Here is a 15136-nt window from a genome sequence, read left to right as displayed (position 1 = left end):
AAATGATATTTTCATGAAATGTTCAATGTGAACATGGTCAAAAGTCCTTAATTTCTGCAAAAATCAGTGAAGTGGAACCAAATGTAAACATGATCTGTAACTCATCATAATAGAAGTACGCACATACAAACAATCTGCTGAATACGTGAAGGTGTTTGTAAAAAAATCCATATACAAAAGGTAACTGTTATTATAAAATGTTCATTCAAAGTCCAAATTAAAGCTGGTAATTTCAATAAAAGTCATGAGACAAAACCAAACTCATACTGGGTCTGTTTAGAAAAAGTCTGTATAACTGTTTGTTGCGGAATGACAGATAAGAGTAAAGCTTCAGGCTCCACAACTTTGTGGCAGGGCCATAAAAATCAATTTATATATATATATATATATAGAGAATATCATATGGCTTTTTCAATATCACATCTGTATCAACCCGAGACACCAATATAATCCCAAGAGCTCTGCTCGAGGGATTATATTGGTTGAGGGTTGATACGGTGTGTGATATTGAAAAAGCCATATCATATACACTTTATTATATACATATACCTCACGTAGATGTTTTTTGTGTGACATGACGTCATACAGGTAAGGAGGTTTGAAATGACGTCATACAGATTATAGGTTTGACATAAGGCCAAAATAAATTAATTGTGTGTTTCCTATTTCATCTTCAAAAAAATTAGGTAGGGTAGGTAGGTAAAACATTTTATTTTATGAAAACATTTTTTTTTTTTTTTATTGATGGGTCGACAGCAGAAAAAAGTTCCAAATCAAATAGTTTGATGTGCGGGCTTCTCTGATATTTAGAAAAGTAATTAAATCTACAGCTTTTTTAATTTTCTGTTTTAATTCTGCGTCAGAAATATGAAAATAAACTTTAATGAAAATTTTATGCATTTCATTGGTCGTAAAAAGAAAAGTGTATGTTCTTCACGATTAATTATCTTAAACCAAAAATGGCAGTGAAAAATCTGGCATGGTATGTTATTATGTTGATCCTCGTTGAACCTAAAAATGTAAATGTCACACAGGGTATACATATGGAAGCAGATTCGTACCCCTTGAAAAAACTGTGAACCGATGCTAAGCAGCAGATAATTATGATTTTTTTAGGGTTAATACTCTGCCCTTGCACCCTCTTTATTTAATATACAGATGTGTTTTGATGTTTGACAAAATGTGATGGTGATTGAAGATTGGGTGGTTCTGACAATATTAAAATTCCAGGTTTTGAGAAGAGTGAGAATGTGAAATCTTTGTCTTATTAATGATGGTAGTAATGCCTGTTAACGTCAGGCGTCAAATGGTCATTTTTGGCTACCGTTAGCGTCAAATTGGTTAAAATTTTACCTTAATTCATCAAAATATCCTTATCCTGATTCTTCAGAGCAAGGATTTGTATACTATAGGTCTCAGATAATTTTTTGGAAAAATTTTTACGTGATTCGTCAAAATCAGTCAATTTTTTAACCGTCTAAAAGAAAGTGTACATTTTATCGTCATGCACCAAAAATTACCGTTAACGTCGTTTGGCAAGATTTTTTAGCGTTATTCTGTCTACATATGATTGTTCTGCCTAACAGAAGTTCCACTGGAAACTTTGTTATAACCAATGTCATAATATCTGTTCCTGTTGGAACAAATATTCTATACCATTCATTCCGTTAGGAACATATACTGTAATATTTATTCCAGTGGAAATAATATTCCAGAACACTTTTTCCATTTGGAACTTCTATTTCGTGACAATTCGTCGTGAAGGTACCTCATTAATCTACTGGTCAAATAAATTGCAGATGTAAATATGACAGGATTTTTTCCCTTTTCTTGTATAAATTGTTATGGGACCAGCCAGAGAAATAAAAAAGAATAAAAGTAGACATGGTGCTGGGGCAGATTCATTTATAAATGAATATGAATCATACACCATGTCTGCCTACTGGGGAAAGCTTCTGAAGTTTCATCTTTCTCGTTCCACATTGTCTGTTCCCTTGCCATCATAAACTAAAAAGCATTAACAGCCGTTTATGTTGCGTCCTGGGCACAATTCTGTACAACATTCGTAAGAGCATGTTTTACAACAAAAGCTGGATTGATTTTAGCAGTTTTTACTATAAAATTGTTAGTCAATTTACCGACAGTTACAGTCTGTCCAACCTGAAACGATTCTGACTGTTGCCGCTGGTCCAAAGAAGCACAGGTACAAGACGAGATTTAGTTAATATATGTATATATACTGAATAGACTTCATTATATATACAAATATTTAAAAAATCTCGCTTGTAAAGGCTGTTCAAAGTGCGTCAACTTCGAATTTTTTTCGTCTATAGGTCCGCTTGATTTTCTTCAAAAAGATTCATCATATCGTAATTATTCGGATTCGATGTCATTATATTTTGCGTGCATGTGATCACATTTCGCATATTTAACAGCTAATACGCTACACGGTTGCCGAAAAGCCATGCTTGTTTATTTAAAATCTTGGTCCTTGAAACGCTTTACTTATCAATATTTGTCATTATTATCAAACGCTTTGAAGATTTATAGTATTCTAAACGAATAATCGGATCCGGACAGACTGACAAATCTGGATTTTGAATTTTTATTTTATTTTTGTCAATAAAATGTTTAGGGTCGGCGTCTGAAACGGAGGTAGGGTCGGGAAACCGGAAACACACCATTTATTTATTTTGGCCTAACGTCATACAAATTAGGGGTGTGATAAAGCCTTTGCAACAGTGTCTGCAATCGATGACGTTACGTCATACAGATTAAAGGTGTGATAAAGCCTTTGCAACAGTGACGTACTGCAATCGATGACGTGACGTCATACAGATTAAAGGTGTGATAAAGCCTTTGCAACCTTGCTGATATCGATATCATCACAGTTGGCTGATACAGAACGCTTGCCAATTTTTGTATTACACATACAAATTATCTGTATTTACTACTAAGTATATAATAAATATATATATCCCAAGAATAAGCATATGTATACATCATGTACATTAAAATTAAATAAACTGATAACCAAGAAGAGATATGTTTATAATTGGGTATCTTTAAAAAATATTTAACCTGCATTGAATTAAAGAATATACATGTTACTAATGGAAGAATTCAAATATTGAAAACATTCAATGAACAGCACAAAAATTCATGAATGTGCATATAGAGCTTAGATATAATTATCAGTGCTGTTTTGTCAAAATTGTACAAGTTGGATCAGATAATACAAAGTGAAAAACTTATATTTTAATACCTCATAATGCTCATCTCTTGTTAGTCTCATGCCGGTGTTATATCTTTTAGGCCTTGCAGCAGGATAACTTGAGTCTGAAATATTTATAGAAAATTGATCAGCAATTTCAATAAAATTGTAAATTCAAGACTACAAATTTCATTATTTGTTAATTTCAATGACAATACAAAATCCTAATGAAGCCATCTTCATGAACAATTCAGACTTTATTTACCTGTCCACTCCAAGAGGATGTCTAGCTTCCGACCCCCCCCCCCCCCCCCCCTTTTTCAAATCGTAGATGCGCATCTGAAAACCCAATATTAAAGATTATAATTGCTTTACGTATAGTGACCTTATCTCGTGGCTTCCTTATCAGTGAATAATTTATATAATTTTAAAAGAAAGAAGCATTTATTTAAAGCCCAAATTACAAACTATCCACGACTGACAAGAAAATAGTGGCGATTGACAGTTGTCATGATTATTGCAATCATGAATATTAATGGTCGTGCGACTCTCTGGTGATAATCTTACCTTTGTTTGCTCGTTTCATTCTGTGATAATGACAGTAAACTTCGTTTTATAAACACACTGATTTCAAAACACTTTCCTCGTCAACGTAATATTGAAGCGAAGACTTTAACGGAGATAACTGTTACATAAAGCGCTTCAATGATGAAAAATATCTTTAGTAGCGGAAACGGAAGTTCTTGTTTGAATTTCTGCGCGCCATTTTTGAAATTTTTATTCCAATAGACTACAATTTATATACAGAAAACCCAACCAGCAATGGATTTTATTTCAAAACATGACGTTTTTGAAATGGCAAAATCGTCGAAAGTGACCGAAGCAGCTGACGGTGTTTTCTTTCTGGTATTTTGGGAGGATAACCAATTTGGTGTGGTTACCAAAAACGACCTGGTTAATATAGCTGTGTCAGAGCTCACAGAGAAAGTTTACGGCCAGAAATGTGAGGCGATGTATGGTACTGACAAATATCATGCAACTCTGATATTTCGAGGTATATTATAAATAACTCATCTGTGCTAGTTTATTTATATCTATTTTTTTTAAAGGGGGGGGGGGGGTACTGTATATTTTTTTATGAGGATTTTGGAAATGTTGGGTTATCTTTTCTCAGAGCCAGAGGAATCTCTTATCATGATGCAGAGGTGGATCAAGAAATTTTCATCAGTGGGGCCTGCTCAGGTCTTGACTCTTGACCAAATAATTATGACGTCTTGAAAGGCTATTATATTTTTTTTCTTTAACGCTACGCAGGAAGGCGTCAAAGCAAAAATTTAAAATAGCCTTCCAATATATGTACATGTATATATATATAGGCTCCTGACCTGGGATAGGCACTTAAAAGATATGAAAGGGTTATAGTCCTGCTTATGCACACTGGACATGGTATCAAGTTCTTTCGTACCCAATGTAAAATTAAACCATTTCGTACCCTATAGGCCAAGTGCATCTACATTACATACCTCATGACATGATCTTACTACATGTACATGCATGTTTACTTATTTCTTATCATTATTCTGTTATGATTTTTTTGCATAATTTGTAGCCATAACGAATACTTCTGATGGAAGTCCGCAAATAGTCAAAAAATAACATAAGGACCAGACTCCGACCTATGAGCTACGGTTCCGCAGCTAATTGAAATTCAGATGATATAAATCTGTGAATTTAATTATTTAAATTCATAATCCTCAAAATTTGATCGTTTGTAAATTTATTTTTTAAAATTTACAGAAATGAAAATAAAAGTTCTAGGGTCGGTCGGGTAACTGGAACCACACATATATTTTTATTTGCCCTTATTTTAAAATAATAATTAACATAGATTAAATTACTGACACAACAATTTAAAACACATGTTCAAATTTGGCAGCATTTTATGGCAAAATGCAAAAAAGATTGTAAACAAATTGAACTGAAGTGATCTTTATTTATTTTTTACATTCAATATACAACATGTATCTATCTTAATTTTAGGAAAAGATGAGGATCAGCTTTATACTATGGCTAATAAGTGTGACGGCATATGGCGGAAAAATAAGAACTCTCAGGTACATTTATGAAAGTCATAAATAACTCACATGAAACTTCAAATTTAAAACAAATTATGCATACATGAATGTTTTTTATAACAAAAAAGCTAGTTTTTATTATTAAAATTATGTACGTATACTCTTTTCCCGAAAATATTCTTTAATTTGTCCAAATTTAAAAGAAATGTACTTTTTTTTAATTGTTGGCTTCTAGACAACAATTTGGTTTACATGTTTTCAGAATGTTGTTGCCTGAGCATGACCTTTCATGTAAAAATCCAGTGATCGCAATACACAAGTGCAAAGGGGAAACCAAATTCTAACATAAACATCGCTCTGTCATCGAAATAAACTATCTTATTGTACATGTTCATGATGTTATACACCTGCTTACCTGAATATCCTTGCTATTTTGGTAATTCAAAACCTTGACGACCATTTATTACATGTAGCTGCCATATTTTCACAACACTGACAGTGAAATATTTTTTTGAAGATTGAAAGAAAAGGATGCATAAAAAATAGGGATGTCAACTCGGTAAAGATTTACTAATCGAGTACTCGTTGGATTTACCGAGCGATACTCGAGTACCCCTTTGTATAACATTTACAAAATGGAAACACAAAATTATACCCATTTTAATATATATATGTATTGTGGGTCGTTGTTTTATGAATGTAAAACCCTCGACAATATTACCTAGATAATAGTCCAAGGAATTTTATACCACAATTAATAGCTCATTAGATTTACTACATGTACTAATTATGTAAACTGGCAATAATCTAATCAAGTAATTAATCAATATCTATAGAAAAATTATTACTCAAACAACAGTATTTGGTAACCTTAAAAAAACACATTTACTGATCATCAAAGGTGTGATGATTAGAACTTACTGATGCCTTTTATCATTTTCTGAGGGTCGACACAGGCTGCAACGAATTTGTTCTTATTTAAAAATATTATTTATGTCAACATTTTCTTGGACGAGGCGATTTCTCAACTTTGTAAGTTAACTAACAGTCCTGCTGCTAAAAATATATGCTCTGACGGTACAGAGGTGGTTGGATAACTATAAGACACAATTAGCCTAAAGTGTAAGCCTTGGAAAGGTGCTCTTGTTCATAGCCTACCTATGTTTGGAGAGATTTTAAATGACAGTTAAACCAAAAATTTGAATCGTATTTTAATTTTTATTTATTGTGATTAAAGTTTAATTTCTCTGGAGGCGCTCTCAATAAAAATAGTTTTTGTTTTAGCTTAAGAAAGCAACAACATACAAACAGAAACCGATTAATCGAGTATCATTTTGGTAATCGATACTCGGTACCACCGAGTGATACTCAAGTACTCGTTGACATCCCTAGTAAAAAATGATAAAACTGTGCACAGAAGACTAAGTTTATGATATATATAGATATAAGAAGATGTGGTATAAGTGCCAATGAGACAACTCTACAAGTCACAATTTGTAAATTAAAAACTATTAATTTAAAGGTCAAAGTACAGTCTTCAACACTGCCCCTTGGCTCACTGAACAGCATTGTCAGCAAGCTGTAAAGGGCCACAAAAATTACTAGTGTAAAGCCATTCAAACGGGAAAACCAACAGTCTAATCTATATAATTTAATTTTGGATGTAACACATCTTCTGATTGGCTGACGTCGTTTTGTTTATCCGCTCATAGACATAATTTAGTCATGTGACTGTGACGTCACCAACTTTTTTTAATGGTTTACTCAGGTTTAAAATGGAATTAAGAATTAAATTATAAAAAATAACTAATATTTTATCTGTCTATTCGAAATAACATAAAAAATGTGGTGCACACTTTAAAATAACCTGCTACGCGGGTTATTCAGTGTGCACCACATTTTTTATGTTATTTCTGCATAGACAGAAAAAATATTACAGTCATTCCTTAAATAATTAATGACTTATTTTGGCTTTTTATAAAGTAACAATTAAAAGTCCTGATCTTAATGAATTATTGTACATCTGTACAAAAAGTGAAGATGCATTTTTCTATTGTAGCCTCCAACAAAAAAGAGGGTGTCTAAACCAAATCTATTAATGGACTTTGAAATGGACCCTAATACATGTACCAGTGAAGACACCACAACTCAGCATGATCAATCAGCTGAAGGACCAAAAAAAGGTACAAAACTACAATGAAGATAAATATTTTATCAGGAGTTAGCTATACATTAGTAAATAGATTGATCTTAATATAAAACCAGAAGATGTGGTATGATTGCCAAAAAGATAACTTAATGCCAGATGTAGATGTTTGCAACTATAGATCATTTTATTGGACTGCATTTCTACAAACATTGAATGTGACAACCAACAGTTTATATTATCTGTGCTTTTTTTTTTTACTTTGATTGAAATTCATGATATTGCTATACATGCTATATGAATAACATATTCATATTATTTATTAATTGCTTTATTGACTATGGTTGGCTTCCCTTTCAAAGTGAGTTTCATTCTGTATTTAATACTCTATTTCATTCCATATTAACCCACAAGGGTGACTGGGGAATAGAAGTATGGTCACCATTGGTCTTCATCCGACCGGCAGTAAAACCCTTGCCAAAGTGGGGCGTCCGTTTGGCTGTGCGGGATGTACAAATTTGCAGACACGGTCAGAATGAGGACGTTAAATCCGATGCCTCGTGTAAAGAGAGTGCCCATGCTCTTTGCACGTTAAGAACCCTTGCAATAACTCTTTGAGGGGTCCGTAGGTGACCTGTTGCAAGGCTAAATTTCTGTCCCTATCCGATATACCCTCATTTCTCCGACCTTAATCTCTTAATCTATTACAGAACCTACCTATTGTATTTATTGTGAACTTGTTCTCGTCCTGAATATGCATGAAATATTTGCCACATGCCGTTAAGCAACCAACAATCAATCAATCATTCCATATTATTTTTAAATCTTTATAAAAATATTTACATTTTGTATTAGCAGTCCAAAGAAAGAAACAAGGTCAACAGAATTTAGATGTGGCTTCAAGAAAGAAAAAACAGGATAAAGAAGATCAAAATGTTGATTCTGTTCCACCAAAAAAGAAATCAAAAGAAGGTAAGGGCTATTCCATTTGAAATTATACACATGTGATTTATCAAAGATAACAAATTGTTTTCATTTCACTTTTCTTTTAAATAATTAAAGAACTGGTGCACAAATTTAAGCCAAAATGCAAATGTTGCACTTTATAAAATTTTATCTATATAGGAAATCACAGTGTACACTTTTGAAGAAATTTCTAACTTCCTGATTAGTATATTCAAGTTAAATCAAAAGTACAGGTAATGTTAAAGTATGTAATTAAGGAAGTTCGCTACTCAGTTTCAAAATAACAAGCTTTTCATAAACTAGTATATATTGATAAGGGATTTATATAGGAACCAAAACAGCAAAAAAAATATATAGGTCAATGTGCTTGTTTTTGAGATATTAGCCATTAAAATTTTGGCAGGAAAATGTTCTCTCTAGATTTTGTATAGCTTTACCATTGACAAGTTTAAGCTCTCAAAAACTATTAAAAAATAACAAAGATTTTATAAAACTTTTACAGATGGCTTATAATCATACATGTAAAAGATTTATAAAAAAGAAAAATGGGGGTCAATGGGCAAATTTTTTAAAGGCATTCAAATGGATAAAACCAGAGGATTCCGAAAATCTGACAAAAAATCCAAATTATGACAAGCGAACATCCTTAACAGAGTCTGATGATGATTCACAGCCTGAATCATGTGTTTTATTTGCATATAAAAAAATCAATTTTACGTTCTGCCATATTTGTTTTTGATATTGTAGAGGGCGCTCTTATCATTTTCAAAACAATTTTTTACCTGAAATTTCATGGCGAGGAGGAGGATGCTGACAATGTACAAGTGTGAATTATACAAGCCCCATTAAGGTGCTTGAAATATTCTGAACGATAAACATAGAATAGACTAATTCATTTTCTAATTTTCAGAACTGCAAAAAGAGAAAAAGGAACGTCAGATAAGCAGAAATGCTGCAATGGAGGCAGCAACAAAATGGATTGAAGAGCATGCCACTAATGTAAGCATGGAAACAAATGTAGATGTCATTAATAGCAGTGTCACTAACAATATCCCTGCAACTCAACCTAACACACAAGTCCCTTCTAGCCCTGCATCTCAAACAGACCATAACACAAAAGTCCCTTCTAACCCTCCAGCTCCCCCACATCCTAACACACAAGTTTCTTCTAAACCCCCATCTCAACCTCCCCCACATTCTAACACAGAAGTCTTATCTAATATTGCAACTCAACCATCCCAGCAACCTAACACACCAGTCCCTTCTAATCTTCCACCTCCCAGGCATTCCAACCCGCAAGTAATTTCTACCCCTGCAACTCAACCCCCACCACATCCTAACACACCAAACACCTTTAATCTTTTATCACAACTTCCATCTCATCCAAACACGCCAGCCTTCTATAACCCTGCAACTCATCCTCCACCTCATCCTTATTTTTCTACCTATTCTTACCCTTCCACTCCACCTCAACCTCATCCCTACTATAACCATAACTTCTTTAGTGCTAGCAATTCTGCTTTTTATGACCAAACTCATCCCAATTTAACAAATCCCTTGCTTAATACTTCATGTACTTCTAATGATAAAAACCATGTGAATTCGGACATCCAACCATCAACCTCATCCTGTATGTCCACCGCACTTAGAGCGCTGCAATTTGTGGAAAACGATAATAATGATGAAAATGTAGATATTCAAGATGAAACTATTAATATTTTAAATGAGGAGTGCCAAGGTTGCATAAATAAAACTCTAAAATTAGAAGCTTTAAGTGGTGCCTTAGAGAAGGCAAGAGTTGACAATGAGGCCCTTCTCAACAGGATTAGATACCTGGAGGATAAAACTGGTAGGTTAAGTCAGTTACAGTGGATTTGTTTTGCACACATTTGCATGGGGAGAAAATTGCATTGCGAATAGGTACCACTAGCTGCTGTAATATTTGCTATAAACCTAACTATATAATCAATTCTGCAGTATTTCTGATTTCTACGAAATTTGGATGCATTTAAAATTATTTAAACTGCATAAAAATTATTTCTAGCATATTAAGTTTTGGTCAAAACATCAATTAAATTTTAGATTTGTGAGTGATATATAGAGCTATTACATGGTAAATTGTATAGTCGTAACAGACACTCCTTTCAAAAATTCGTAAGGGTTCCGCGGAACCCAGTGTCTCGCCTACTTTTTCTGTTAATCGCAGCCTCAACAAAAATGAGGAAGTAAATCAATAAAAATATTCCTCTTGATACTATCTTTTGATTGCAAGAAGCTTCTGTCCAAGTTTGGTAAAAATACAGGATAGTTTATGAATCAAAATGTTTAAAAACTTTAACTGCAGACTGAATGTAATGTTAACTGGAAGAAAACAAAATTTCCTTCTAGATACTAGCATTTGATCATAAACAAGCTTCTGTCCAAGTTTGGTACAAATCCAAAATAGTATAAGAAAGTTATTAAAATTTTAAAAACTTTAACCACAGAGTGAATATTTGTGGCCGCCGACGGAATGTAGGATCGCTATGTCTCGCTTTTTCGACTAAAGTCAAAGGCTCGACAAAAATGTCATAATATGGTCAAAATATGTTCTGTTAACAAAAGTACAATTAAATATTGAGTGACCACAACTGCATATCTCTACAATGTATAGTATATTTTCTATTAACCCTTTCCTCCATGGATTATTTTTTATCATACCTGATTCGCATATGATTTTTTTCAATAAAAAAAATCATTAGGTTTAAAGTATTAATGCATTGCGAATACAAATATTTCATCGATGAAATTTTATCCTTTTTATATTAGATATAAATTTTATCAAGTCTAATACAGATTTTTCGTAGACAAGATGTTTCAACTGAGGCACTACACAGGTGTCAAAAGGCGTCATTATGGAGTAAATGGGGGTGGCATCAAAAGGCGTCATTATGGAGGAAAGGGTTAAAGGCCTTAGTACCTTTGTAAATGGTTTAAATAAAAACAAAAACAATTTTTTTTTAGAAAGAAGTGAAAGACAGCCACAGGACGCCACAGAAACTGAAGTATTTGTCGACCACTACATACCGTCTCGTGGTCTTCAAATTGATCACTCTAATTATGTAAGTGGAGGTTTGTTCTAAAACCAATTATCAACAATTAATGATATGCACAAATCATTATAAAGAAAAATGCATGGAAATGATAACATCTGTCATGATAACATCTAATGACAGATGTCGTAACAAAATTTAAACCAATGAAGAACTGAGATCTATTGAAACCAACACATTGGGGAAAGTATAAATTGTCTTACAATTATAGAAATGTATATAAACTTAAAAATTAGCATCATAAAATATGGAATTAGATATAACTGTTTCTTCCAATAAACATACTCTAAACCATGTAAGACATGTAAGATACATATAGGAAACATAAAAAAAAATTCTCTGCACAATTAATATCTACACTATAACATGAATGTAATATATTGATTAACATGATTAAGATACGACAATGTATTAGTTTTTCTCTTTCAATATAAAATATGAATACTGTTGTATTAAATCTTGTATTTTGGTCTTTTACAGAAATTGGTTCCATTGGATCAAGCAATACCTCCACTTTATGAGAGGATTGGAGGAACTGAAGTTTCAGTCCCTCAAAAGTGGATGGTAACCCTTCTATCCAAGTGTAAAGGCAAAGGCTCCTCCTTCACCATCAAAAAAATGCTAGATGGCTTTTTTGAGCCACAGGAGCTAGTTGGGCAGAAGGCCAGTAGTCTCCGAAACAACAAGATAATTCAGGCTATACGTTGTAAGTTGTCATAGATAATACTGAAAATATATCTAATGTAAAAGGGTCTTTTTCATTTTCTTTTAAAATGAAATGAAATTATGCTTTAATTGTCAGACAATTTCTTAATAAATGATCTTTTATCATTATTAAAGTTTTAAAATAGTTCTTTCACAATATGTATCAAGATATAATGTCTTTAACAAGTTTTTTTTTTTAAGAATTTCCTGTCTATGGGTAAGGAACAAATCTCTAGATCAAAACTGTATACATGCCACTATAATTTGACACAAGTAGAATGAAATAGAATAAAAATTTATTCCTGTCTGCCATTATACCCTTGAAAATGAACTTTAGTTATTGAATCTAACATTTTATCTATACACTTACTGTTTGTCATTTTTTATGACAATTTAAAATTTTTGAATGGGCTTTCTAATTGTGACAGGGAATAAGAGCAAAAAATTTATAAGTTATATTTAAGTAAAGGCCATTTCAGAATAAGTTGTATGAAAAGGATAGGAAGACCAATTGATAAGACATAGAAAGTGGCCTTCAAAACGTGCAATTATGCAGGGTAGGAAACTCACTGAAATGTCTACCAGACCACAGGGCTGGCTGCATAAAAAAATTACCTGTCCTGATCAAAATTTACCAGCCCTGAAAATTAATGCAATAAAAATCAAACCCATTTTCCTTCAAGATTCTAAATTATGTTTTTGTGTTTTGAGATGTTTTAATGACTAGAAGTATTATTAGATAAATTTGAGGATTTTTTGTGATGAAAATGACTTATGACTGCTTTTGTAAATACACACTGCAACAAGACTTACAAGTGCACATTTAAGCAGACACTGCTAAGCCTAATGACCATTTGTTCAGAAGCAAGGTGTGATTTAATTTTTGGGCACTGGGGGTGTTAGTTATTCTTCAGTGTAATTCAGCATGCCTTTGTTTGTACCTTTGTTCCACAAAATTACTTTTAAGCAAATAAAAATAAAATTTTGGTTTCATTTATAATTTTATTGCTCCTCATTTTCACAATATTTGAAACTCAACCACTCGAACTCCATTTTCCAACCAGGAACAATTGTCCGCTTCCTCTTAGACTGATCGTACAATTTATTTTTTCCTGTTGAGTCAACAGCAGTTCGCTTTTTCGGCAACGAAAGGCCCAAGTACTGTCGTAAAGACATGAGTTTACAAAAACAAATTTGTACTTTCGATTTCCTCTTATATTTATTTTTTATTTAATAAACGTGATCGCGATTGGACGATTCGATACCAACTAGCCAATGAGTGAGGATCTTACAAACAACAGGTATCACCATGTTCCCTGCAGAAATCGTGTGGAAACATGTGGTAGTAAAAGGTTAATTGGCAGTCATGATTCTTACGTGCTGTTATGAATGGGGTAATACTGAGAACTCATTCCAAAAATAGAAAAAAAGTAATCCCAAACACCTGCAAAAAATAGACCGTCCACCGGACTGTTGAAATTTAATTTTTGACCGCCCGATCGTAAAATAGGCCGTCTCGGGCAGGCTATAATTTCCAACTCTGAATTATGTTTTAACACAATAACACGTTTGTATGATTATACTTTAATTCATATGCTAGATGGATCATAGTTCTACTTTTATTTTTCAGTATATATAATCAACAAATTTAATGTCAAAGACAGTGACTTTAATAGTGCTTTAAATTCCAAGATACACACCTGCAAAAGGGCATCGACAAAGATTATAGAGAAGAAATGATTGTTTCAATTTCATGCAATGGAGTCTTACTTAATATTTGACAATTTGAAATGTTTACACAAGAAGATGTGTCACAGTGTTTCAATGGAGAGCAATTGAAGTTATTTTTATGGATTATCATTTGTCCCTGTTATAGAACAGTTACATATTGGGTGGTGAAAAATTAAATGTGACATTTTATACTTATTTGATGATGTTAAGAACAAAGAGACAAATAGTTACTATTTATTCATATTTATTATTAATTTTTTAATCTTAATCTGCATGGCTTCATTTTGCTATCCTTTGACTTGTTTGAGAGATCTTAATTAAAGGATGTGAGCACTAACATTTACTTAAAACCTCAACTGAACCTATTTAATGAATGGTCACATACAACGTACTGTTTCATGTTGTCAGAGGTAAAAATATATGATTTTGATCAAAGAAATATGAAAGTGAAAAGCTTATAAATGCATCAGATTTAAATCAAAATAAGGTGTGCCTGGTAAGAAATAAAAACCACCAAACAACCAAATGACACAAAAAAAAAATGTTGGAAAGATTTTTTTGTTGAGTGATATGGCAACATTATAAGATGGTCCTTAGCTTGAATTGAGCAGTAGATTTTAAGGTTTGGAGGTGTTTTTTTTCATTTGCTGAGTGAATAATTATATGCCCCCATAATACAATAGCAATTTTATTTTTTAAATACAGTATCTTCTGTAGGGCATTGATCAGCATTTTTAAATCCTTTAATGAATAGAAAAACAAGAAAGTCAAATATTTCAAAGATCATTTAAATGCATCTGGACCTACTATTGTAGAAATACAAAAATCAACAATTTTTGTTATTTATCCTATAGTTCTTTTTTCTCAAACTGTTTATTTTATTATTGTGTGCATTTGTGTCAAATGTCTGTTTTTTTAGATGGTTAGAATAAAATAAAAGTTAATTTGCTTTATAGTACATTATGTCTTTCTTTCCTTTTTCAGAAGAAAATGCTGACAAATTAGCTGCAACATTGCCGCAATGTTGCAGCTATTTGTTGCGGCAATGTTGCTGCAACTGTTTGCAGGAAAACTAATTTGCATACGAAAAATGAATATTTGCCGCAATATTGCGGCAACATTGCAGCTATTAATTTTCCTGCAAATATTTGCCGCAATGTTGCGGCAACTGTTTGCAAGAAAACTCATTTGCATACGAAAAATGAAT

At 32.6% G+C, this 15136-nt stretch overlaps 1 protein-coding gene across 2 annotated transcripts; it reads left to right on the top strand.

The window, feature by feature from the left end:
- The first annotated feature begins 5250 nt into the window (after positions 1-5250).
- LOC127700915 (uncharacterized) lies at positions 5251-14142 on the top strand. Of its 2 annotated transcripts, none has more exons than XM_052204649.1 (7): positions 5251-5328; positions 7349-7472; positions 8294-8407; positions 9312-9400; positions 11405-11502; positions 11974-12199; positions 13829-14142. In XM_052204649.1, the coding sequence occupies exons 1-6, from the start codon at positions 5281-5283 to the stop codon at positions 12059-12061; spliced, it is 561 nt and encodes a 186-aa protein (XP_052060609.1). In that variant the 5' UTR covers positions 5251-5280; the 3' UTR covers positions 12062-12199; positions 13829-14142. The 2 variants fall into 2 exon arrangements, with proteins under 2 accessions (XP_052060609.1, XP_052060599.1); XM_052204639.1 differs by having other exon boundaries at positions 8291-8407.
- Positions 14143-15136: the final 994 nt, after the last annotated feature.

This window comes from Mytilus californianus, unplaced genomic scaffold (assembly GCF_021869535.1).
Source record: "Mytilus californianus isolate M0D057914Y unplaced genomic scaffold, xbMytCali1.0.p SCAF_1, whole genome shotgun sequence".
In the NCBI taxonomy this organism is placed as follows: Eukaryota; Metazoa; Mollusca; class Bivalvia; order Mytilida; family Mytilidae; genus Mytilus; species Mytilus californianus.
Note: the sequence above shows the minus strand (reverse complement) of the source record. Positions and strands in the feature narration are given on the sequence as shown.